The sequence below is a fragment of the Pygocentrus nattereri genome, chromosome 19 (genome assembly GCF_015220715.1).
Source record: "Pygocentrus nattereri isolate fPygNat1 chromosome 19, fPygNat1.pri, whole genome shotgun sequence".
NCBI lineage: Eukaryota > Metazoa > Chordata > Actinopteri > Characiformes > Serrasalmidae > Pygocentrus > Pygocentrus nattereri.
The window spans coordinates 12,996,711-13,022,165 of NC_051229.1; the positions used below are offsets into that span (position 1 = coordinate 12,996,711).

Consider the following 25,455-nt stretch of genomic DNA (forward strand, 5'->3'; position numbering starts at 1 on the left):
CTTCAGTATTTTTAATATGGTTTTCTACTCACTTGGGTTTCTCAGTGCCAGAACATGTAGTTTCCTCTGTAGAGAAAGGAATAAAGAAATGAAAAGTTAATAGATTCTGAAAGCTGTCAGTCACACCATATGAAATAATAATAATAATAATAATAATAATAATAATAATACATGTAATATATATAATATTCTCATCATATCTGTCTGTATATATATATATATATATATTTTTCAATTTTTGACATGATTTCAAAGTACTTGTGGTCCTATATATTGCATGTAAATTTCATGAAGATTGAACCAACAGAAATGACCTAAAATTACTTGGAAAAACATCTGGTTCCATTGTCTTACATTAAAAGTACAGTATGTTTTTCCTTCTCCTGGACCCCTATCATTTCTCTCTCTATCTCTCTCTCTCTCTCTCTCTCTCTTATTTATATATATATATATATATATATATATATATATATATATATATATATATATGAGAGAGAGAGAGAGAGAGAGAGAGAGAGAGAGAGGGAGAGAAATTGGCTGCTGCCAACAGCACTCGAGCCCTGTGTAACATCGAGAGGCACAGAAGTGACCGTACCTGGAGTGGTCATACTTTCCTGAGTTTCCTGACTGCTTAAAGTTGTAGCCACAGCTGTTTCTAACATGAGAGAAGAAGAGAGAAGAAACAAAGTGGTGTGAGTGGAACAACATTACAGCTTGATGATCTGCAGGTATGAACAGTATTTCTGATACATGGAATCTTACTTGAAGGTCTTTCAGTGACAGTGAGGTGAACAGTAACCTCCACATCTACTGCACTGCACCAGTACCAGCCAGCATCTCTCTTCTGCAGACCCCTCATCTCCACATTGATGGATCCTTTTCCATAGTCAGTGACCAGCACTGCTGAATTCTGGGATGTGTTAGTCCTCCCCCATAAAAGACACCTCTTGTCTTTAAATCTGCACCAATTCCTCTTTTCCTTCTTATATTCAGCACTATAGAAACACTGGACACTGACACTGCCCCCTTCCTGACCACTCACTCTGCTGTTTATCACTGACATTGCAGGATCTGAATAAAGAGGCAGAGAATGAGTCGTATAAATACATCCTCCATCATAAATAACACGTCTAAGTTACAGTGAACAGATTCTACTTCACACAGAGAGACGTCTTACCTGAACTGACCGTCAGGTACACATAATCACCGTCATCTGATCCGTCACTAATTTCCACAGCACACCAATAATATCCAGAGTCAGAGTCTTGGAGGCTCTTCAGTTCCACAGTAAATATATTCTGGTTTGATGATCAGTAACTGATGTTCTTCCACTTGTGTTTGTATAGGCTACTATTTTACAGTTGAGCCAGTCCCTCCCTTTACACCAGTATTTATGCTTTGATTTGTATTTCTCATCATAAAAACATGGAATAGTGAGAGATTCTCCATGTCTTACAGCTAAATTCTTCAGTGTCTTCAGGCTCTCAGAATCTGCAGAACAGAAGCCAATTAATTCAGCATTACTGTAGAACTACTTCAGAGGAAAGATAGGAGGAAGGAGAAGATTATTATGTGATACAACTACAGATGGGAGTCGCAACACTGTACACTGAAATGGGCTGATAGGTTTGTGCTTTTAGCTTGAAGTATTTCCATTGCATACATGAAAAATGGGCTTCTAGCTGCTTTTGCTGCATAATAATAATATTAATAAATAATAATATGTGAGTAAATGATTTACTATGATCATCATATCTTCAGTATATGCATCTGATATCTAAACATTGAGCCGGACCGTCTTTTTTCAGTCTGCACATGTTAATACATGAGGATGTGTGGTCTAAAAAACCTCTGCTAAACCCAAACCAACATCTCTGACTTGTAAAATATTATTTCAGGCTTTACTGGGCAAATCACAGCAGCACACCGACTTTCTATTAGCATGTTTTTATCTCTTTACTCAGTAAGGCTACATCTCTCAAATTTAACAAAATTCTTACATAGTGTAGCTTTAAATTCTAAATCAGCAAGAAAATCATTGAATTGTAACGGGGGGTGAGGAGGCGGACACACATGTTGAGATAAGCGACTTATCATGAGCAAATCCAGGGTCACGATCAAAACGGTCCAGAATCAATGAGCCAACATGGATAGATCGGGGACCAGACAAACCAGAATCAAACAAACACCAGTACAACCAACAACACAGACAGAGATTCAAACAACAAACAAAGACCAGCAAGGACAACGGGAAAACACAGGGCTTAAATACACATGGAAAACAATCAGGGGCGGAGTCACGAGACAAGGGGGCTAAACCAAAACACATGGACAGGACTGGGAGGGGCCAATCGCGACATGAATCACTAAATCAATAAACGCTTACAGTTTCTTAAGAAGGTACAGAAGTTTGAGTTTAAGTGATACTTTTTAAATTCCACCTCCGCATTTAACCCATCCGTGAAGTGAAACATCACATACACACACTAGTGAAGATACACACACACTAGGGGGCAGTGAGCACTTGCCCGGAGCGGTGGGCAGCTCTATCCACAGCGCCAATAACAAGTGTTTTTCTATTGGTTTTATCTGTTATTCTAGGCAACACATTTATAACAGGCAACTAAGAAACAAAAAAAATACAGCTCTGATCTTACCTGAGATACAGAGGAGCAACACAAAGAGAATTAAAGAACTCATGACTGAGTAAAAGTACGTGTTTCTGTAAGAGGCGCCAGTGAAAAATACTCTTCCTGCCTCTGAGTGAAGCAGCTTGACTGCAGTGCAGTTCCTGTTGTTTTTTTTTCTACTCTACACCCACCCCCTCACCCCCACTCCTGCCCCCTACTCTCTACCTCTACTGTCTCTTGCTGTTATTGACTGTGTAATAAGGCAGAGTCCCACTTTAATGGATGGTGGATGAATGGATGGATAGATGGGTGGATGGATACTTGGTTGGTTGGATGCTTGGTTGGTTGGTTGGTTGGATCGATGGATGGATGGATGGATGGATGGATGGATGCTTGGTTGGTTGGATGGATGGATGGATGGATGGATGGATGGTGGAAGGATGGATGGGTGTATGGTTGGATAACACTTTGAGCTGCCACTGGTATGAAAAGTGCTCTATAAAAAAAGATTATTAATAAATTAGTATATTTTTGCTTTTGGGATATGCTACATTACATTATTATTTATTTATTGCTTTATTTATTAGTTACACTATAACTGTATGATATGTTTAAGTATAGTATTAACTTAGAAATGTGGCTCCAGGACTGAACATTAGCTTTCGTTAGAATAATTAAAGTAGCTAACAAGTTAGCAAACAAGCAAGGATAAGTTGAACGTTTTCTCTTAAATACCCCTCATTTTCATGAGTTCATTTCACAGGAAAGGTTGCATGGTTGAATGGTGTCTCCATGTTAAAGTGCAGGTTTGCGTACATTTACCACATTTTTGTTTCGTTCACCATGATGGTGTTGCAATTATTTGAAATTGTTCAAATCAATTATATTTTTGATGATGCTGCTAAATTTGCTGGTCAACAACAATGTAATGGTTTGGATCTAGATGTCTCATTTGTGGTGAAGGTACACTGTAAAAAATCCAACTTGTCTTTAGTTCTCAAAACTAAAGTAAGAATGTAATTTGAACTAAAAAAAAAAAGTCGGGGGCGTTCACATATCATCTTAAGTAATTTCAATAAATTCAGCTCCAACATATTCCTAACTTTTTTTCCTTTGTTGATGTAACTTACAATTTTACGTTTCTTGTCCACTGTACTAACTAGTTTAATTAACGCATGCGCACTTCAAGTTAGTAGCGTTTGCTAAGGGGTTTTGCTAGTTGTTTAGGTACACCTGCCTAAGGTATGGAGTAAATTTTTAGTAGTAAGTCATGTTGCAGATAAATTCATTTATTTTCACGACATTTCTCAACATTATATACTTAAAGGGTCGAAGTAATGCTTGAGGTTAAAATCAAATGTTTCAATATTATAAGCAGAATAACACTTATATTTGACTATACACCCAGCTCTCGACAAAATATGACATCTTGTATAAACAGGCCACATAAAATGTTATTTTCAAATAAGTCCCTTTCAACAAGGTTTTAATGTGTGTTAATGGTCTCATTTCCACTAAAGGCCAATGTAGCTAATAAGGTATAGCAGTGTTAGCATAGTGCTAAATATATGCAGACGTTTCTTATATTAGTCTTGTAGTGTCTGAGTAAAGGACAGAACTGGCAAAGAATTATTACGAAATGTCGTAAACGTCCTGATTCTGATGTAGCAACAAAGCAAGTGGAAAATTAAACCACAGCCGGTCTAACAAGTCCACACAGTTAAGACCTTAGCTAGCTAGCTAGTTAGATAGCAACCATATAACCGGCAGTGGAAAAGAGGCAAGCTAACAGTTAGCCTCATTAGCCTAATGCACCCACACCGGCTAATGTAGTGCATTAGGCTAATGTAGCTAGTGCGGGCTAAGTGAGCTAGTGTTAGCTAGCTAGCTACATTACTTATCTAGCTATTGAAGCCGTAATTCGTCCGTTTGTGTCGTGTAAGTTAATATGCATGCAGAAACCACTCGTCTTAACCCAGGTCAAAAAGGACATTTTATAGATCCTGTCCTCTTCCTTTACTCTAGTGTTCCTGGTCAAAATTGACCAGTCTGTTTTAACTGCTCTTAAATTAGCACAAAAAAAGATTAACCTTCCTGTTGTCGTTGGGTCAAATCTGACCGATTTACAACTTAAAACACTCATAAATATTGTGTTTTTCATCTGATTGCCTCAAGGCCTTATGATATCCTCCACACTATGCACTTGAACATATAAAAGTGATGATCACCTCTTTCTTTGAATTTTGAGTGTTTAATTAATCAATTGTTACACCTGAGATGTTCCCGGTCAAAAGTGACCGCCATAGGAAATGAATGGGTATCCAGACTATATTCATCCATCAGACAGAAAACATCCTCATACACACCCCCCAACTCACTCACTCTACACTGCAGTTATTTTATGTCTAATTCTATAAATTCAGGTTAAACACTACTTTGAGACATTGTTCACAGCTAAAGAATGTTGAATAAAAATATGGTGGTGAAAAATGGTTTTTGTGCTAATTTAAGAGCAGTTAAAACAGACCGGTCAATTTTGACCGGGAACACTAAAGTAAGGGGCAGGAGGTGAAGAGGACAGGAGGGTTAAATAGTTCAGCAGTTCTTTTTAAGGTGGCACAGAGAATTCGACGTCAACCCCACTGACTTAATGATGGTTTCAAACAGACTCGACTGGATTCTGTTATTATTTGATAAACAGTATCTATGAAATGTCCTTTTTGACCTGGGTTAAGACGAGTGGTTTCTGCATGCATATTAACTTACACGACACAAACGGGCGAATTACGGCTTCAATAGCTAGCTAAGTAATGTAGCTAGCTAGCTAACACTAGCTCACTTAGCCTGTACTAGCTACATTAGCCTAACGCATCCACAGTAGCGCGGGGCGGTAGGCCTCTTTTCCACTGCCAGCTATGTGGTTGCTATCTAGCTAGCTATCCTTGCTTGTTTGCTAACTTATTAGCTACTTTAATTATCCTAACGAAAGCCAATGTTCAGTCCTGGAGCCACATTTCTAAGTTAATACTATACTTAAACATATCATACAGTTATAATGTAATTAATAAATAAACTAATAAATATTGTGATTTACTTTTTCCAGGTTGTAGTAAGTAAAGTAATCCTATTTGAGTTTGAGAGATGTGATGAGTGATCTGTAATAGATGAGCTCTCCTAACACTGTTCACGATTCACTAGAGAGGTAATGAAGATAAATTCTGTAGACCAGCTGTTTCAGTAAAGATGCTGGTAAATCAAAGTGTACCTGAGTAACCTGTGACATTTTAACAGCAACAGAATTCGTCTTCTCTGTACTGAACTGAGGGGTTAAGTGATCAGGACTAATGCAGTTCGCAATCAGTCCAGCAGGAGGCAGAGCACACCCATAGTGACTATTTAAAGTGTTCACAGGCTTGTTTCTTTACATACTGGCATCCTGATAAAGAAGGGTGAGCAAAACATCTATATGAGAGAGAGAGAGAGAGAGAGAGAGAGAAAGAGAGAGAGAGAGAGAGAGAGAGAGACTAAACATTTTTCTTAATGACAAATATGTCACAATTATTGGCATCCCTTGGAATTCTTGTTAAATTTGATTGATATTGAGCCTTCATCTATTTCTGTTATAATGTAATGTAGCATATCCCAAAAGCAAAAATATACTTTAATTTATTAATAATCTCTTTTTTTATAGAGCATTTTTCATACCAGTGGCAGCTCAAAGTATTATCCATCCATCCATCCATCCATCCATCCATCCATCCATCCATCCATCCATCCATCCAACTAAGCATCCAACCAACCAAGCATCCATCCATCCATCCATCCATCCATCCATCGAACCAATCAAGCATCCAACCAACCAAGTATCCATCCACCCATCTATTCATCCATTAAAGTGGGACTCTGCCTTATTACACAGTCAATAACAGCAAGAGACGGTAGAGGTAGAGAGTAGGGGGCAGGAGTGGGGGTGAGGGGGTGCGGGTAGAGTAAATAAAAAAAAAAAAAAAACAGGAACTGCACTGCAGTCAAGCTGCTTCACTCAGAGGCAGGAAGAGTATTTTTCACTGGAGCCTCTTACAGAAACACGTACTTTTACTCAGTCATGAGTTCTTTAATTCTCTTTGTGTTGCTCCTCTGTATCTCAGGTAAGATCAGAGCTGTATTTTTCTTGTTTCTATCATTAGCCCAACATAATGGACCCATTTTCTTCACTTTGCGATGCATTTTTAATGAAAATAACAGGTTAATAATGGAGGGAGGAGTTTGAGTAAATTGCTTAAAAGCTTATATTTGATCAAATCACCTCCGGCTGGGCATTTTTACACCTCTTTCTGGTGGGGTGCAGTTTGAGGGAGCCACGATTCTGTAGCAGAGAATTGAATTCAGGAAGTAATTTTTAAAAATATATTTTCATTCACTCAGATGATGATTCTCACCTGTTGGAGTTCTTTTTTAGTATCATATCACTTTAAATGTTACAGGAAATTGCCTGTTATAAATGTGTTGCCTAGAATAACAGATAACACCAATAGAAAAACACTTGTTATTGGTGCTGTGGATAGGGCTGCCCACCGCTCCGGGCAAGTGCTCACTGCCCCCTAGTGTGTGTGTATCTTCACTAGTGTGTGTATGTGATGTTTCACTTCACGGATGGGTTAAATGCGGAGGTGGAATTTCCCCGTTTGTGGGATTAAAAAAGTATCACTTAAACTTAAACTTCTGTACCTTCTTAAGAAACTGCAGTTATCATTTATTTTTGTATTTAAAAATGTAAGTGTTTATTGATTTAGTTATTCATGTCGTGATTGGCCCCTCCCAGTCCTGTCCATGTGTTTTGGTTTAGCCCCCTCGTTTCTTGACTCCGCCCCTGATTGTCTCCATCTGTTTTCCACCTGTCCTTCTTATTCCATGTGTATTTAAGCCCTGTTTATGCCCCTTGTCCTTGCTGGTCTTTGTTTGCTGTTGTTTGAATCTCTGTCTATGTTGTCGGTTGTACTGATGTTGTTTGATTCTGGTTTATATCAAGTCCCCGATCTCATTGACCCTGGACCGTTTTGACTGTGGCCCTGGATTTGCCCATGATAAAAGTCACTTATCTCAGCATGTGCATCTGCCTCCTCGCTCCCAGTTACAGAAAGACCAGCCACTAAAGTTCGTAGTGAGTAAGCGAGACTCCGGTATGTGGTTGTTTCATTGGGACTAAACTCCGGCTGTTTCTATGCAGCCCGAGTTCGACATGTCCCAACACTGCCAAGCCGGAGACAGCAAATCCCCTGGCGCTGAGGGAACACGAGCATCTTGTCGGTCCTATAGGAAGACGAAAGACGTTCCCGTCTTCGAGTTGGATGATGAGTGCTCAGGTAAGCGCCTTGGGTCCGCCCATCTTGAGCTACGCTGCAGGGAGGAACGACCTGCAGCACAAGACGAGGTGAGACGGATGGAACATTCAGATACCCCATACTGTGGTACTTCACTCGTTTGCAAGCACCACTGCAAGCTGCCTATCGCTCGAGTGAGCCTTGGCAACAGCCGAGTGGGTCCCGTTTCAGTTTGTTCCTCCAGGTTGGAGCGGCTGTCCCCAGCCGGAGCCCCTTTTTGTTTCTGTCCTGGTTTCTGTCTCCAGCTCCATTTCTGTGCCAGTGTCTGTTTTGGTTCCTGTTCCCCTGTCTTTTGTGTGGTCCGTCTTGCGTGCTTGTTTCCCTCATCCTGTTGTACCTCCATTCGTCTCTTGTTCGGCGTCTTTGTGTTGTGCCTCCTTGTTCTCCCTCCATTTTTCATCCTCGTTCTGTTCATGTTTTGTCTGTTCCTGTGTTGGGTGTTGTCTCCTGTTTCTGTGCCTTTGGCTTCCACTAGTGTTTCTGCCTCTGCTTCTGTGCCCATTTTTGTTTCTGCTTCTGTGCCCATGGTTCCTGTTCCATGTACTTCTGTGCCTGTCCCATGTCCTGTCCCAACTCCTGTCCTTGTCTAGTTTGGCTCTGTCCTTGTTTTTGATCCCTTGTGTCTGTTTTGTTCTGTTTGTTTGGTGTGCCTCGGTATGCGTGCCTTTGGGAAGCTGTGGGTACTGTCATGATTGGCCCCTCCCAGTCCTGTCCATGTGATCGTGTTTTGGTTTAGCCCCCTCGTTTCATGACTCCGCCCTTGATTGTCTCCACCTGTCCCTTGTTTTTCATGTATATTTAAGCCCTGTTTGCCGCTGGTCTTTGTTTGCTGTTTGAATCTCTCTGTTGTAAGTTGTACTGGTGTTTGGTTCTGGTTTGTCATGTCTGGTCCCTCATCTATCCATGTTGGCTCATTGACCCTGGACCGTGTTGACCATGACCCTGGATTTGCCCATTGGTCGCTTATCTCAGTACATGCGTCCTCCTCCTCGCTCCCCGTTACAATTCAATGATTTTCTTGGTGATTTAGAGTTTAAAGCTACACTATGTAATAATTCAAATTTCAAATTTATTTGTATAGCGCTTTTTACAACGGATATTGTCACAAAGCAGTTTTAACAGGAGTGTAAGAATGTACAAACCCCCCCTGGTGGGCAAGCCAGGGGCAACAGTGGAAAGGGAAAAACTCCCTCAGAACCGAGGAAGAAACCTTGGGAGGAACCAGGCTCACCAGGAGGGACCCATCCTCCTCTGGTCAAACTACCTACAAGTGATTATACTACTAATATTAATAGCAGTAATATTGGTATTAAGAATAGCTAGGAGTCCATGAGAATATCAGTGTAGGGTGGGCAGCTAGTCTAAGGCAGGTGGTGGCAGCTAGGGCATGGGCAGCTGGTCTGAAGTGGGTAGAAGGAGGGCTCGGCCTTCAGTGTCCAGCCGGACATATGGGTGATTGTATATTTGGAAAGAAAGAAGGGAGATGGAATTAGTTTTATTCTATCCGTTTGTACATAAACAGTGGATGTAAACATTTACAGAGTGTGGCTAATGACTCTGGCAGATCTGACTATGACAGCTTAGCTAAAAGGAGAGAACCAGAAGGATTTGCCCAGTAAAGCCTGAAATAATACTTTACAAGTCAGAGGTTGGTTTGGGTTAACAGAGGATTTTTAGACCACACATCCTCATATATTAACATGTGCAGACTGAAAAAAGGTCTGGCTCAATGTTTAGATCTCACATGCATATACTGATGAACATATGATGATCATAGATCATTCACTCACATAATAAAAAAAATATGTAAGAAAAGCAGCTAGAAGCCCATTTTTCATGTATGCAATGGAAATACTTCACAAGCAACAAGCACAACCCTATCAGCCCATTTCAGTGTACAGTGTTGCGACTCCCATCTGTAGTTGTATCACATAATCTTCTCCTTCCTCCTATCTTTCCTCTGAAGTAGTTCTACAATAATGCTGAATTAATTGGTGTGCTGTGGAAATTAGTGGTGGATCAGATGACGGTGATTATGTGTACCTGACGGTCAGTTCAGGTAAGACGTCTCTCTGTGTGAAGTAGAATCTGTTCACTGTAACTTAGACGTGTTATTTATGATGGAGGATAACTCATTCTCTGCCTCTTTATTCAGATCCTGCTGTGTCGGTGATGAACAGCAGAGTGAGTGGTCAGGAAGGGGGCAGTGTCAGTGTCCAGTGTTTCTACAGTGCTGAATATAAGAAAGAAAAGAGGAATTGGTGCAGATTTAAAGACAAGTGTTTCTTAGGGGGGAGGACTAACACATCCCAGAATTCAGCAGTGCTGGTAATTGACTATGGAAAAGGATCTGTCAGTGTGGGGATGAGGGGTCTGCAGAAGAGTGATGCTGGCTGGTACTGGTTTAGTGCAGGAGATGTGGGGGTTACTGTTCACCTCACTGTCACTGAAAGACCTTCAAGTAAGATCACATGTATCAGAAATACTGTTCATACCTGCTGATCATCAAGCTGTAATGTTGTTTGCACCACTTTGCTTAAAGTTATGTTAGCAACAGCTGAGACTACAAGAGAAGAAACAGTCAGGAAACTCAGGAAAGTATGACCACTCCAGGTACGGTCACTCTTGTGCCCCTCGTTGGTACATGGGGCTCGAGCGCTGTCCTCACGATGCCTGTCATGAGTAATGTAGAATTCAGGCAGCGATCTATCCATCTATCTCCAAAATGGTAGGTTTATAGGAGAAGGAAAAAACATACTGTACTTTTAATGTAAGACAATGGAACCAGATGTTTTTCCAAGCAATTTAAGGTCATTTCTGTTAGTTCAATGTTCTACTTTGAAATCATGTCAAACTGAAAAATGACAAATGGAGATACGAGGTTTAATTCCATCAGCGATTTTGTATGTATGTATACACACAGACAGAAGAGTATTACATTTATATTACATTTATTATTACTATTTCATACGGCGTGACTGATTGCTTTCAGAATCTATTAACTTTTCATTTCTTTATTCCTTTCTCTACAGAGGAAACTACATGTTCTGGCACTGAGAAACCCAAGTGAGTAGAAAACCATATTAAAAATACTGAAGAGAATGAGTCACTATTGGTCAGTACTTATGGTGCATTTTTTACATATTAATTGCCACATCAATACTAAGCAGACTTGTACTGTTAAAATACATCACAATACTTCTCTAACTTTTATCAAAGATTCTAAAATGATCACAATATTGCAATTAGAAAAAATGCTACCACATCATAAAAGTTAAGATACAACATGATATAACACGAATTCAAATTTTTAACAGTGAGCTATGACGCATTTGAAAAACCCTTCATTTATTGCTGACTACTGCTGACTGACAGGCCCTGCTTATTCTCTGCAGATAGACTGAATGTTATAATAATTTACATGCAGAAATGAAAGCATCACAGACTATAAGGGATGCATTTGTAAGGGATCAGTCTGTCGCCACCACCTGCCAGCAAAGAGCACACTATTGTAGCTTCTGCTTTTTTGGCATTTCCCACTATTTTCTCACTCCCAGTCTTATGAGTGTAACTCCTCTTGCTGTCTGAACCCCCCAGTGACGCAGTGATAACACATTATAGAATCTGTCATCACCATCACAAGATATAAACTGACAGTCTGATTCCTCAGTTTGTGAATTTATACAGGTGGTGATTTATTCCTGCTTTGTTTTGTGTTTCAGAGAGTCACAGCAGTTCTGTCTTTCACACAACTGAATGATTCCACAAACGCTGAGATCCTGGAGGTGGCGATAATTAAGAAGCTACAACACTGCAGCTTTTGTATCTGAGCTTCTGTTGTGGGCAACAGGTTCATCAGCAATGTCAGTTTAGAACGTATTTCTTCATCACGTCACAAATCCGGTCACAAAAAAGAAGGCGTTCTCATTATTTAACATTTACAGACCACCAGGGCCATACTCTGAATTTATAAAAGAATTTAGTGACTTTGCTGCAAACCTGGCTGTGTGCAACGATGAAGTAATAATTGTAGGAGATTTTAATATTCACTTTGAGAAGGTAGATGACCCATTAAAAAGGGCATTTACCTCAATCCTAGACTCTGTTGGTTTTACCCAAAATGTAACAGGGCCTACACACTACTGTAGTCATACGTTAGATTTAGTTTTGACACGAGGTCTTAACATAGACAAGCTTAATATCCTACCACAAACCACAGCGATCTCCGACCATTACTTAATTTCATATGAGCTACAATTTAGCCATAATATATATACGTCCCCTTGCTATTCAACAAAGCGCGCAATAAAACCTTTCTCCCACCCTACAATTTATAGAAAATATTATCGACCCCAGTCTCCACTCCATCAGACCCAATGGAACTAGATTTACTAACCGATTATTTAGAAAATACCTTCCGATCCACTTTAGAAAATGTGGCTCCACTTAATGTAAAAAGAATAAGGCAGAAAATGCTTGCCCCGTGGTACAACGATAAAACTCGGACCTTAAAACAAACAGCTCGGAAATTAGAGCGGAAATGGCGTCATACCAAACTAGAAGTGTTCCACACTGCCTGGAAGGACAGCCTTATAGAGTATAGAAATGCTCACAGAAGCTCGCTCAGCATATCTGGCCTCGCTGATCGAGAATAATAAGTATAATCCTAGAGTTCTGTTTAATGTGATTTCCCATATCACACAAAATCAGGCAGGTAATGAACCAGAAATCTCAGCAACTCTCACCAGTGAAGTTTTTATGGACTTCTTTAATAATAAAATTGATAATATTAGACAACAAATTCAACCCACAGTATCAAATTCAAATCCAGCTTGGCTGTCATCTGACTTGGCTGATATAGAACAAAACACAGCTGTAGAAAAGAGTCTGGAAACTTTTTACCCCCTCCCACAGCTGGAGCTAGAGAAGATGATCTCTTCTGCAAATTGCACAACCTGCATACTCGATGCAATTCCATCAAAATTACTCAAAGAAGTACTGCCAGTCATTATAAACCCTATCTCAACTATTGTATACTCGTCCCTTAGTCTGGGCCATGTTCCCAAAGCTTTTAAACTAGCAGTTATCAAACCTCTGATCAAGAAACCAAATCTTGATGTCGCCGTTTTGTCTAATTACAGGGCTGTTTCTAACTTACCGTTTATATCTAAGATCTTAGAAAAAGCTGTGGCCCAACAACTTAGTTCATATCTACACAAGAACCATATATATGAAAAATTTCAGTCTGGATTCAGGCCACACCACAGCACTGAGACGGCTCTAGTTAAGATAACTAATTATCTTCTTCTTGCCTCTGATCAAGGCTACATATCTCTCTTAGTGCTACTTGACCTTAGCGCGGCTTTTGATACAATAGACCACAATATTCTCCTAGAAAGGTTAGAAAACATGGTTGGAGTCACAGGGACAGCCCTATCATGGTTCAGATCTTACCTATCAGAACGTTATCAGTTCGTTAGGGTAAACAATTTATCTTCCAATTATTCAAAAGTGAGATTTGGAATTCCGCAGGGGTCTATATTAGGACCATTACTATTTACACTATACATGTTACCGTTAGACACAGTTATAAGTAACCATGGCGTAAACTTTCATTGTTATGCAGACGATGCTCAACTGTACATATCAGCCAAACCTGATGACCAATACAGGTTAAAGAAAATGGAGGACTGTGTAAAAGACGTGAAAGGCTGGATGTCACGCAACTTCCTCCTATTAAACAGTAACAGAACAGAGGTTCTCCTTCTGGGTCCAAAATTAGCAAGAAGTAAATTACCAGATTTAATCTTAAACCTCGCCGACTTTCCAGCCACACCTGGCTCAGCAGCTAAAAATCTTGGCGTTATAATAGATTCAGATTTATCATTCGATCAACACATAGGCAGCATCACTAGGACAGCTTTCCTACATCTTCACAACATTGCCAAGATCAGAAATGCACATGTGTGGCACATTATGAAGCTCAAAATACGACAACAGAGACCCCGGACTGTTGAAGAACAGACGTTGTACATCAAGCAAGAATGGGAAAGAATTCCATCTACAAAACTTCAACACTTAGTGTCCTCAGTTCCCAAACGTTTATTGAGGGTTGTTGTGGTAACAGTGGTAAACATGCCCCTGTACCAACTTCTTTGGAATATGTTGCAGGTATCAAATTCAAAAGGAGTGAGTATTTGCAAAAAACAATAAAGTGTGTCTGTTTGAACATTAAATATCTTGTCTTTTTAGTGTACTCAATTGAATATAGGTTGAAAAGGATTTGCAAATCATCGTATTCTGTTTTTATTTTTGTTTTACACAATGTCCCAACTTCATTGGAATTGGGGTTGTAAGATGTCTTGAATTGCAGTATCTTCATTGTAAGAGACCTGGCCAGAAACAAACTCGCTTACACCTGAAAACAAAACACACAAAAGAAAAAAAAAAACAAATCAAATGTACACAATTTTCACCTGACCACAAAAGTGCTTAAAGGCAAAAATGTGTTTGGTGTCTGAGGTTTGCTTCTTAATTTTCAAGTTTAATGATTTTTAACTGCATATTTAAAATATTCCTCTTTTCATCTGCTCATGATTGAGCTCTAAACATCTATTTTTACTGCACATTAGCCTCAATAAGATCATTTCAAAAACATTTAAGCCTTTTCATATTAACTTTGTTAAAAGATATATTCTTATTTTTATGTACTTTGTACTTCCTTTTAATTCCCCATTTAATGATTTTAAGCAACTTTGTATTTTTATTGATTTCCACTCTTAAGCACTAAGCAATAAGTATATTGAATTGCCTTTGTGTATGAAATGTGCTTATATAAATAAGCTTGTCTTGTCTTGCCTTGCTCATGTCACCCAAGCAGTTTTTGGGACACCAAACACTGATTGGCCAATTAACAACATTTGGGGTGTCATTGATTTTTCAGTGAACTATTCAATTGAATAACAGTCCATTACGGACCATTTCACAGCTGTTGACCCTCATTCTGAGACTCTCTCACCTCTCACTCCAAAACCACAGAGCTGTAGATCACTTCATCATCTCTGACTGCCTGAGAGAGCTGGAAAATAGGACAGGGTTAGAAATAAAGGAGGATCTCTCGCTCCTACCACCTTGAGTGATCTTTCATCAGCTACTAACTAAATGCTTAATAAGGTTGAGGTCAAAGTTATATTGTAAACTATATAAACACTTATACGCTATATTTTCAAAAGTATTCATTCACCCATTCAAATCATTGATTTCAGGTGTTCCAATCACAGGTGTATAAAACCAAGCACCTAGGCATGCAGACTGCTTCTACAAACATTTGTGAAAGAATGGGTCATTCTCAGGAGTTCAGTGAGTTCCAGCGTGGTACCATGATAAGATCCCAGCTGTGCTGTCCAGTCGTGTAATTTCCTCTCAACTAAATATTCCAACTTAACTGTCAGTTGTATTATAACAAAGTGGAAGCAACTGGGAATGACAGCAACTCAGCCATGAAGTGGTAGGCCACATAAGATGACTGGGTCAGCAGACGCTGAGGTGCATAGTGCGCAGAAGTCACCAACTTTCTACAGAGTCAATCGCTAGAGACCTCCATACTTCATTTGGCCTTCAGATTAGCTCAAGAACAGCATAAACACTTCATGGAATGAGTTTCCAAGGTCGAGCAGCTGCGTCCAAGCCTTACATCACCAAACACTGCAAAAGCAGCAAAGCGCTGAAAGCAGTAGAGTAAAGCGCCGCCACTCTAGACTCTAGAGCAGTGGAGACGTGTTCTCTGGAGTGATGAATCACGCTTCTCCATCTGGCAATCCGATGGACGAGTCTGGGTTTACTGGTTGCCGGGAGAATAGTTCTTGTCTGACTGCATTGTGCCAAGTGTAAAGTTCAGTGGAGGAGGATTTATAGTGTGGGGTTGTTCTTCAGGAGTTGGGCTCCGCCCCTTAGTTCCAGTTAAAAAAACTCTTAATGCTTCAGCAGACCAAGAGATTTTGGACAATGTCATGCTCCCAACTTTGTGGGAACAGTTTGAGGATAGTCCTTTCCTCTTTTGTCATGACTGTGCACCAGTGCACAAAGCAAGGTCCATAAAGATGTGGATGAGCGAGTTTGGTGTGGAAGACCTTGACTGGCCTACACAGAGTCCTGACCTCAACCTGATAGAACACCTTTGGGATGAATTAGAATGGAGATTGCGAGCCAGGCCTTCTCATCCAACAGCAGTGTCTGACCCCCCAAATGGGCTTCTGGTAGAATGGTCAAAAATTCCTATAAACACACTCCTTAACCCTGTAGAAAACCTTCCCAGAAGAGTTGAAGCTGTTATAGCTGCAAAGGGTCGGCCGACATCATATTAAACCCTATGGATTAAGAATGGGATCTCACTCAATTTCATATGCGTGTGAAGGCAGACGACCGAATACTTTTGGAAATATAGTGTAGCTTTCAACCAGCTAATGTCCACTCAACTTACTGTGAAGTGATCAAAACAGTGAACTGTTACTGGTGAAAAAGGCTGTATTTTTACTTACAGTTTTCTTTTTGGTTGTTGTGGTTACACTGCTGTAGATGACGTCATCTTCATGATCCAATGCAGATGAAGACTGTGGACACAATATACTCAGTAACTTAATCTCTTAATGTTTCAGTAATCAAATACCGTTTGCATGCAGCAGTAGTTTAGGCAGTGCAATGCGTTTATTAAAAGCATGTGTCCACTCACCACAGAGACTATTTCTGCCCAATGAAGACGACATAAGTGGGGTATAATCTGACAGCTGATATATACAAAGAAGAGGAACAACACCTAAACCTAATCATCATAGGCTAATTACTGCCATAGCAGGCGTGAAAATGTTTATGGACCATTTATGTTTTACCTTTGATGCCAAAGCCCATTGTAGTATTTGTGAAACAAAAAATGCAACTTTGAAAATGGATGAAAATAAATAAATAATTAGCCCAAAAAATGCAACTTCATAAATATCGTTTCAGCATTTGATTGGGAGACTTGTGATCAATGTAGGCCTACCCATGTCTACACCCCTGATATAGAGATGTGTGTGAAAAATAAAGCCTTAACTTTTTTCTTACTATGATTCACAGCACTGTACATCACTGGGCTTCAGTCATAAGTGTCTGTTTCACACACACAAATGTGATTTTACACAAAGTCAAAACTAGGTGACCAAAAAGGGCCCATAAAATTATTATATTCATTTTCTAAAAACAAACAAGCTTTCAAAATTACAAGTCTGATGCAAAAGAGGCACAACACTAACTACTGCACCAACAGCAAAAATGCACCAGAACCTCAATACTGACTGTGTGAACTGCAGTGTTACTGACCCTCCCTCTGCTCTCTGTTTGATTTCCATCTGTTAGAGGAAGATATTAAAGAATTAGTGGCCTACTTATACTTATGTAATAACACAATATTCATAATACACAAGATAGCACAACAGTAAAATTCTGTTATTCATTTTTAATCCTGTCCTTTACAATAGCAACATTTTAAAAGCATGCTAAAAGAATCTGTGAGAAAATGTAAGATAATCATTACTTACTGCATTTTTTTGCCAACATACAGGTTATAATGATGGTCAAAATCAGCAGAAGCCCCAGGCCTACAGCCAGTAGAATCCAGATGAGCCTGGTATTTACATTTCTGCAATGAATAATTTCACTGAAAACTTTACGTTTAACCTAAAGTACATGTACATGTACACATGCTGTCAAATAAGATACATTTTATTTTCTAATGTACACAATTCAAATAGTTTAGTTCATCAGCATTTCAGATCATGTGTGAATTACTTCTGTTGCTTTCCTTCACTTGAGTCACTAACCTTCTCAGAAGCTGTTACTACTGAAATGGCATGCAAAACACAACATCAGTACCTGACCTTCACTAATGCTCTTGTGGCTGAATGCAGTCAAATTCTCACATCAATGTTCCAACATCTACTGTAAAGCTTTTGAAGAAGAGTAGACTGTAATAAATGGGACAAACTCTACTAATACCCCCAATTTCAGAAGAAATGCTGGATGAGCAGGTGTCTACAAACTTTTGGACATATGGTGTATGTGTAAGTCAGCATTGCTTATATTTCCTGTACTAACTAAACTAAAGAGAGACACATCTTGGTTCATGTATTTTGAATTATCTTTCAGTAATGCATTTATAATCTAAGTTCAATTCATCTGCTTTTCACCTACTAATCTTCCCACTGTTGCTTGTGTCGTCTACCTACTCTGAAGCTGTTACTGCAGGAGGGGCAGTTCTTCTACTTCATAAAGCAAAATGCAAAAACATACCACACTGAGGTGTGAAAGTACAGCTATTTTTACTGACCAACACCATTTACCAGACTGCAGTATTTAAATGTCTTGCAGAATGGAAACACATATGCCCAGAAATGTCAGACAGCCATTCTAATTAGTGAGCTCAGCTACTTTAAAGTTGAACCCTTTACTGACACAGAGTTAAACTGTACACACATAGTTTGTATGATCTCCTTAGAGTACTGCTAATAGAATTGATGCTCTGGATCTGCCGCACGACACATAAGGTCATCATGCCCAATGTCAGAGGTTCATAAGGCTACATATACATACATACATACATACATATTATTCAAAGAATATTACACTAATCCAGCCTATCAGGAATGTCTGAAGAAGTTAATTAGCTGGAGCCGCTGTGGTTGATTGTGGTTGGAACTGCAATGAGGCAGGTGCTGGACAACCATTGCGTTGTTTAACCTTCTTTTGCAACTTCCAGGTGCAGACCGATGTACCTCTTCATGTGTCTGCCAGAAAACGAAGATCACTACCAGCATCGCATGTAATGCAATCGATTGCACATAATTAAAGGTATATAACATTTTTTGGTTCAGATTGCTTCATTCTAATGGGAGTTACAACAGAATATTTGGGGCCTCTTTCAAGTGAATCTCCCTGTATTTCAAGAGTTTAAATGATGCCCTGAGATGGACTGGCGGCCTGACCAGAATATTTTCATTGAAGGCTGGTATAGGCTCCAGCAACTCAATCAAAACTTGATAAAGAACATTTCTTCCAAGAAAGTGAGTGAATTATCTACTATCTACTACTACGAAGAAGCACTGTAGGAGAAAGCAAGTTATGAGGGCTGGTCTTCAAGTGAGATCCCAACGTTTCTGGAAACAAGTGTGCGCCTTAAATCCCCAGCATTCTATTCCAGCTACCACGTGTCGAACGCTGAGCTGTCCCGGCATGGAGGTGGGTGAGTGTGGCGCCAGTGCTGTCCCGTCAGATCTTCCTACCTGCGGCTAATCTGTCCCAGTACTCACGGTGTTGTGGTGGGTCTGCATCGGCCTCGCCCATGCCTCAGGTGTGGTTTTGATCATGGTGGGCAGTGGGTGCTTTGCGCTCTCTGACTAATAAGGCTCACCTTCTAAATGATGTTTTCATAAGGAGGAACATGGATTTTTTATGTTCAACTGAAACTTGGCAGCGGAATATGGAATTTATCCACTACGCCCCTCAGACTGTTCTTTTATTGGTACTCCATGTCTGTCTGGTCATGGTGCCGGTCTTGCAGTGGTCTGGAATATTATCTTATATGTCTTCTTAATATTGTTGAATCTTTTCATTTTAAACAGTTTGTTACAGGTGCTACTTATGCAGGTGGACATACTCTGGACCTAGTTTTTTCTCTGGGGTTAGATATTGATCACGTCTGCTGTGAAGATCTTCTGATAAGTGATCATAAATGTATTTTCTTTAATCTTTTTGGTAATACTGACCCTCTCTGTCCCAAAAGAACATCACTTACTCGTTTTATCACTCAGAAATTGGTTTGACCAGTTTTCTGCATAATTCTGTTGTAATTTTCATTTAAATTGTAATGATGCTGAGTTTTAACGCAGTCTTTTAAGGAGAATTGTTCTGTTCCTGGATAAAGTGGCACCGTTAAAGGTCAGGTCTAGGGCTATCAACAATAAAGCTCTGTGGATGACTGATGACGTTCATTCTCTTAGACAGAAGTGTCGTAGGTCAGAGATTATGCAAATCTACTGGGTTAGAAGTTCATTGCCTGTATCTTAAAGATCTCTGTTTTTCTTTTATTGCTTTAATAAAGGAAGCTAGAACTGCTTACTTTGCCAACTTAATTTTATCTTCTAAAAGAAATTCTAAGATTTTAATTAATACTATTAGTAATATTGTTTCTCCACCACCTGCAATATTGCCATGCTTTTCTCTCAACGTTTGTAATAAGTTTCTTTCATTTTTTGTGGATAAGGTCATGGCCATTAGAACCAGTATTAAGCCTGAGATGTGCATTTAACATTAGTCTCCCACCCGCTTTTGCCTGTTTGGATTCCTTCCAGCCTATCAGCTTAGTGGATATGCTGGATGTGATTAAGAAATTAAAGCCATCCTCTAGTGCTCTGGATGTGATACCTTCATTTTTATTTTTAAAAGTTTTACCAAGTATTGGCCCTGCAATTCTAGCTATTATTAATTCTTCATTGACTAATGGCTGTGTTCCATCTCATTTTAAACATGCTACTGTTCAGCCTTTAATAAAGAAAACAAATTTAGACCCAGCTGTTCTAAAGAATTACAGGCCTATATCCAAACTTCCTTTTATGGCTAAAATTTTAGAGAAGGTGGTGGCCAATCAACTCACTGCTGCTTTAAAGAAATACAACATCAATGACCGCTCTCCTGAGGGTCTCTAATGATTTGTTAATGTCGACTGATGCAGGTCGGTCAATTGATCAGTGGTAGTCTTACCTGACCTTAGCTCTGCGTTTGAGACTGTTGACCATCAAATTCTGATAAACAGGTTACGCGACTGGGTGGGCATATCTGGCCCAGCACTAGATTGGTTTAAATCATATCTCACTGAGAGAAGCTTCACTGTGACTACTGCAGATTTTGAGTCAACTCCATTATTCTGTGGGGTTCCGCAGGGTTCGGTCTTGGGGCTATTGTTTTCTTGGTATATGTTGGCTTTGGAGCAGATTATTAATAGTTTTAATATTGCTTATAATTTATTTGCTGATGATATTCAGCTTTATTTCTCATTTAAACCTAGTGAGGTGCATAGTCTATGTAAGCTCATGGACTGTCTTAAAGCTATCAGAGAATGGACATCAAATAACTTTCTATAGCTGAATCTTGATAAGACTGAAGTCTTGATTGTTGCTCCTGAAAAGGTTACCCCAATGATTAAACAAAATCTTGGTTTTCTTTCACCTGTTGTCCACTCCAGCCTGTGTAATCTTGGTGTCGTTTTTGATCAGTCGTTGTTGTTTGACACACATGTTAAACAACTGACAAGATCTTGTTTTTTCTGCTTAAGGAATATCAGTAAATTGAGGTCTGTAGTTTCAAGGGCGGAGCTAGAGATGCTTGCACTGGCATTTATCTCATCTCGTATTGATTACTAATGCTCTTTTTTCTTCACTTAGTATGTCTGCTCGTGACCGATTGCAGGTGATTCTGAATGCTGCAGCAAGTTTACTGACCAAGTCTAATAGATGGTCTCACATTACCCCTCTGTTAGTTTCATTACACTGGCTTCCTGTTGAGTATAGGATTCAGTTTAAAATCCTTACACTTATTTAGTATCGCATGGTCAGAGTATTGCATGGTCAGAGTATTGCATGGTCCTATGTATGTGCTTGATCTGCTTCATCCTTACGTATCAGCACATTCTCTTAGGTCGAGTAATTTAAATTTGCTGTCTGTTCACTCGGTCTCGATTAAAGACTCGTGGAGATTGAGCATTTCAGGTTGTCGCTCCTAAATTGTAGAATACACTGCCCCCTTTTTTAAGATCATTTGATTGTGTGGAGTCTTTCAAAAAGCAACTAAAGACCGACATTTTTAAGCAAGCATTTGGATAATGGTCAAGGCAGCTAAGGTACTGCCAGTCCTGTTTTTGTTTTAAATCTTTTGCACTGTCATGTTGTATATTTTATATTGTGTTATGTTTTGTAAAGCACTTTGTGGCTTGTGTTTATGAAAAGTGCTGTATAAATAAATTTTACTTACTTTACTATTCTCATTAATATAATATTGATTTTGCATGTGAGACCTAAACATCAAGCTGGATCTTCTCGTTGAGCCTCTGTGTGTGACTTTAATAAATAGAGTTGTGGTTTGAAAAACTCATGCCAAATTCAGCCGGACTCCTCTGACTTTTGAATTATTGTTTTACAGGGTGACTTGCAGCAGTGATCGGACACCATATCTAACAAATATTTAACACATACACAAAGTAAAGCGTCACTACTTACAACTCTGCTGTTGTTGTCTTTGGATTTTTGGTCATAGTTTCAGAACCTAGCAGGACAAAATAAACATATTTATTCTTCTTATTTCTTGATTTGATTAATTGTAAACCTCTATTTGTGATCAGACCTGAAGTGGTTTCATTGACACTAGTTTTCTCAGTGGCAGAAACTGTAGTCACAGCTGTTGTTGCTGTTGAAAATAAGATATAAATTGGTGTGAGTGGAACAACATTACAGCTTGATGATCAGCAGATATGAACAGTATTTCTGATACATGTGATCTTACTTGAAGGTCTTTCAGTGACAGTGAGGTGAACAGTAACCTCCACATCTCCTGCACTGAACCAGTACCAGCCAGCATCACTCTTCTGCAGACCCCTCATCTCCACACTGACAGATCCTTGTCCATAGTCAGTAGCCAGCACTGCTGAATTCTGGGATGTGTTAGTCCTCCCCCCTAAGGAAGCACTGTCAGTCTTTAAATCTGCACCACTTCTTCTGTTTATTCTTATATTCAGCCCTGTAGAAACACTGGACACTGACGCTGCCCCCTTCCTGACCACTCACACTGCTGTTCATCACTGACACAGCAGGATCTGAATAAAGAGACAGAGAATGAGTCGTATAAATACATCCTCCATCATAAATAACACATCTAATTTACAGTGAACAGATTCTACTTCACACAGAGAGACGTCTTACCTGAACTGACTGTCAGGTACACATAATCACCGTCATCTGATCTGCCACTAATTTCCACAGCACACCAATAATATCCAGAGTCAGAGTCTTGGAGGCTCTTCAGTTCCACAGTAAACATATTCTGGGTTGGATGATCAGTAACTGATGTTCTTCCACTTGTGTTTGTATAGGCTACTATTTTACAGAGGAGCCAGTCCCTCCCTTTACACCAGTATTTACGGTTTGATTTGTATTTCTCATCATATAAACATGGAATACTAAGAGATCCTCCACGTCTTACAGCTAAATTCTTCAGTGTCTTCAGGCTCTCAGAATCTGCAGAACAGAAGCCAAAATATCCCACAGCCTCAGTCCTACACTCTTAACAAAGGTTCTGCAAGGGTTCTATAAAAGTAATAGTAGTTATACACTTGCTTCCCAGTTTTTTAGGCCCACTTACACATTTAGGTCCACTTAAAAAATAACAGACTGTAGTCCATCTGTTTCTCTGTATCATTTGTTAAATTGCTTTCAGCCTGTTCTTCAACAGTCAGGACTCTCACAAAGCAGGTAATATTTGGGTGGTGCATCATTCTTTGCGCTGCAGAGTAATTATATGTTAGCCAAGCTATGTCAGACTCACTGCTGGGCTGAGAATAGTCCACCAACCAATATTATACAGCCAATAAAGTCCTGGAGTCAGACACTGACCAGTGATTAAGGAATAGAGAATGGCTTACATAAACTGGACAGCAACAAATACGGACCAGCAAGTCAGGTGTGTCTATTAGAGTGGACAGTAAGCGAACACAGTATTTATACTCCAGCACCACTGCTGTGTCTGATCCACTCGTACCAGTACAATACACACTAACACGCTATCGCCACATCAGTATCACTGCATTGCTGCGAATGATCCACCACTCAAATAATACCTGCACTGTGGTGGAGTGCTGGATATGATGAATTTTTTAAAAGAATAAAAGTTGGTGTATAGTGAAAAACACAAACTTGTATTTCTCTAATAAAGTTGGTATTAATCATAATATAGCACTGATGTTTCTTTTACGTGTACAGTCCACTCCCAATCATGTGTCAAAGGACGTCAAAAAGGAAAGAGTCTCCAGCCACTGAGTTGTGGAAAGAGAATACAGCTTCTTCTTTATTTCACTGCTCAGATGGCACACAGGTCCGTGGAGACCAGCTACGCCAATACAGTGTTCTGTCAGCCCTTATATACCCTTATCTGAGTTGTTATGATGTCACCTCAAAACTTGATGTTCCGTTAGACCATATTCAAAAACTTCCGCATCACTTGGCCTCTCTTAAATTCAGTGCGGCCACTCCTTTTTTAAAAAGCTGGTTTCAGCCTATTTGTACCAGTATGTCTGATCCTTCAAGGCTCTACTGGACCATATATCATAGGGACTCGAGTTTACTGAGAGTGCACCTGCAAGTAAGGTCATCTAAGTTTATTCTGCTTTGGAAAGCCCCCCAGTGGGCAGACTATGGCCTAATGCATCCTATATTGCATCTAAGTGAGATATATCCCTTTTAGCCAATGCTTAAGTATTCGATTTTTGATTACATATCTAATCTATTTACTTATCAGTTAAGGGTGTATTTATTTAAATTTGCCCATGAATGAAAAAAAAACATATTAAAACATTTAAATTCTGCGTTTTGGAATCAATTGTAGGACATCAGCTCTAGGACTACAAAGTGCAACCTATATGGTAAGTGGACCTGTAAGGTTGGACAACGAGTGTAGATATATACCTAATAAAGTGGCCAGTGAAGGATATCGAACCAAGACAATTTAAAGAACAATGTGAATACTTAAATGTGTCTACGCCACTTACTAAACAGTTGCTCTCACAATGATGGTCAGTTATTAAAATGTTTTAAAAATGATTAGAACCTTTCTTGCTAAGCGTGAACCCAGAACAAACTTCACAACTATTGCTGTCCTTAAAAATGTTCACTACTAAGTAAAGACACTTTTTATGAAACATAGTAAACTAGAGACAAAACATTAAAAAGCAGGTCACATCAAAGATGTCAGTTCCCACCCTGACGTGGAAGAGTAAAAGCATTTAAAGCAGTGAAAGTGTAAAGAACACAAATTCAGTGCAAAGGAATGACGCAGCATTGATCTTACCTGAGATACAGAGGAGTAACACAAAGAGAATTAAAGAACTCAGGAGTGAGTAAAAGTGCATGTTTCTACAAGAGACTCCAGAGACAAATACGCTTCCTGCCTCTGAGTAAAGCGGCTCCACGTCATGACATGTGAACCACTTAGCTCTAAGGTCAGCTTTACAGTGAAACTTCCTTGCAACTTTATTCACTTGGAACCTTAATGAAACTAAATTGCACACAAATTCCATAAAGTATCTTGCAATTTCAACCTGAAACTCAGTCGTAACAGTTGCAAGTGACTCAAGTTCTTGGAAGAGGTTTCCT

The 25,455-nt window shown here is 39.5% G+C and overlaps 1 protein-coding gene and 2 pseudogenes across 4 annotated transcripts; 1 reads left to right on the forward strand and 2 right to left on the reverse strand.

The window, feature by feature from the left end:
* The window catches only part of LOC119261609, a 56,164-nt pseudogene extending 53,409 nt beyond the window's left edge, over positions 1–2,755 (reverse strand).
* LOC108415014 overlaps positions 1–25,455 on the reverse strand; it is a 610,134-nt pseudogene that overhangs the window by 701 nt on the left and 583,978 nt on the right.
* LOC108415015 (CMRF35-like molecule 1) lies at positions 9,576–11,954 on the forward strand. Of its 4 annotated transcripts, none has more exons than XM_017687964.2 (4): positions 9,576–10,195; positions 10,302–10,472; positions 11,044–11,077; positions 11,734–11,954. In XM_017687964.2, exons 1-4 carry the CDS (start codon positions 10,129–10,131, stop codon positions 11,765–11,767), a joined length of 306 nt encoding a protein of 101 aa, XP_017543453.1. In that variant the 5' UTR covers positions 9,576–10,128; the 3' UTR covers positions 11,768–11,954. The 4 variants fall into 4 exon arrangements, 3 of the variants coding, with proteins under 3 accessions (XP_017543453.1, XP_017543452.1, XP_017543451.1); XM_017687963.2 differs by having other exon boundaries at positions 9,576–10,070; positions 10,167–10,472; XM_017687962.2 differs by having other exon boundaries at positions 9,576–10,472.

What these genes read in the sequence shown, in the direction of transcription:
- LOC108415015 (XM_017687962.2), top strand. Translation starts at nt 10,184, where the DNA reads ATGAACAGCAGAGTGAGTGGTCAGGAAGGGGGCAGTGTCAGTGTCCAG. An exon ending in TGTCACTGAAAGACCTTCAA is followed by an intron (nt 10,473 to 11,043) that starts GTAAGATCACAT and finishes CTTTCTCTACAG; the next exon opens with AGGAAACTACATGTTCTGGC. An exon ending in TCTGGCACTGAGAAACCCAA is followed by an intron (nt 11,078 to 11,733) that starts GTGAGTAGAAAA and finishes TTTGTGTTTCAG; the next exon opens with AGAGTCACAGCAGTTCTGTC.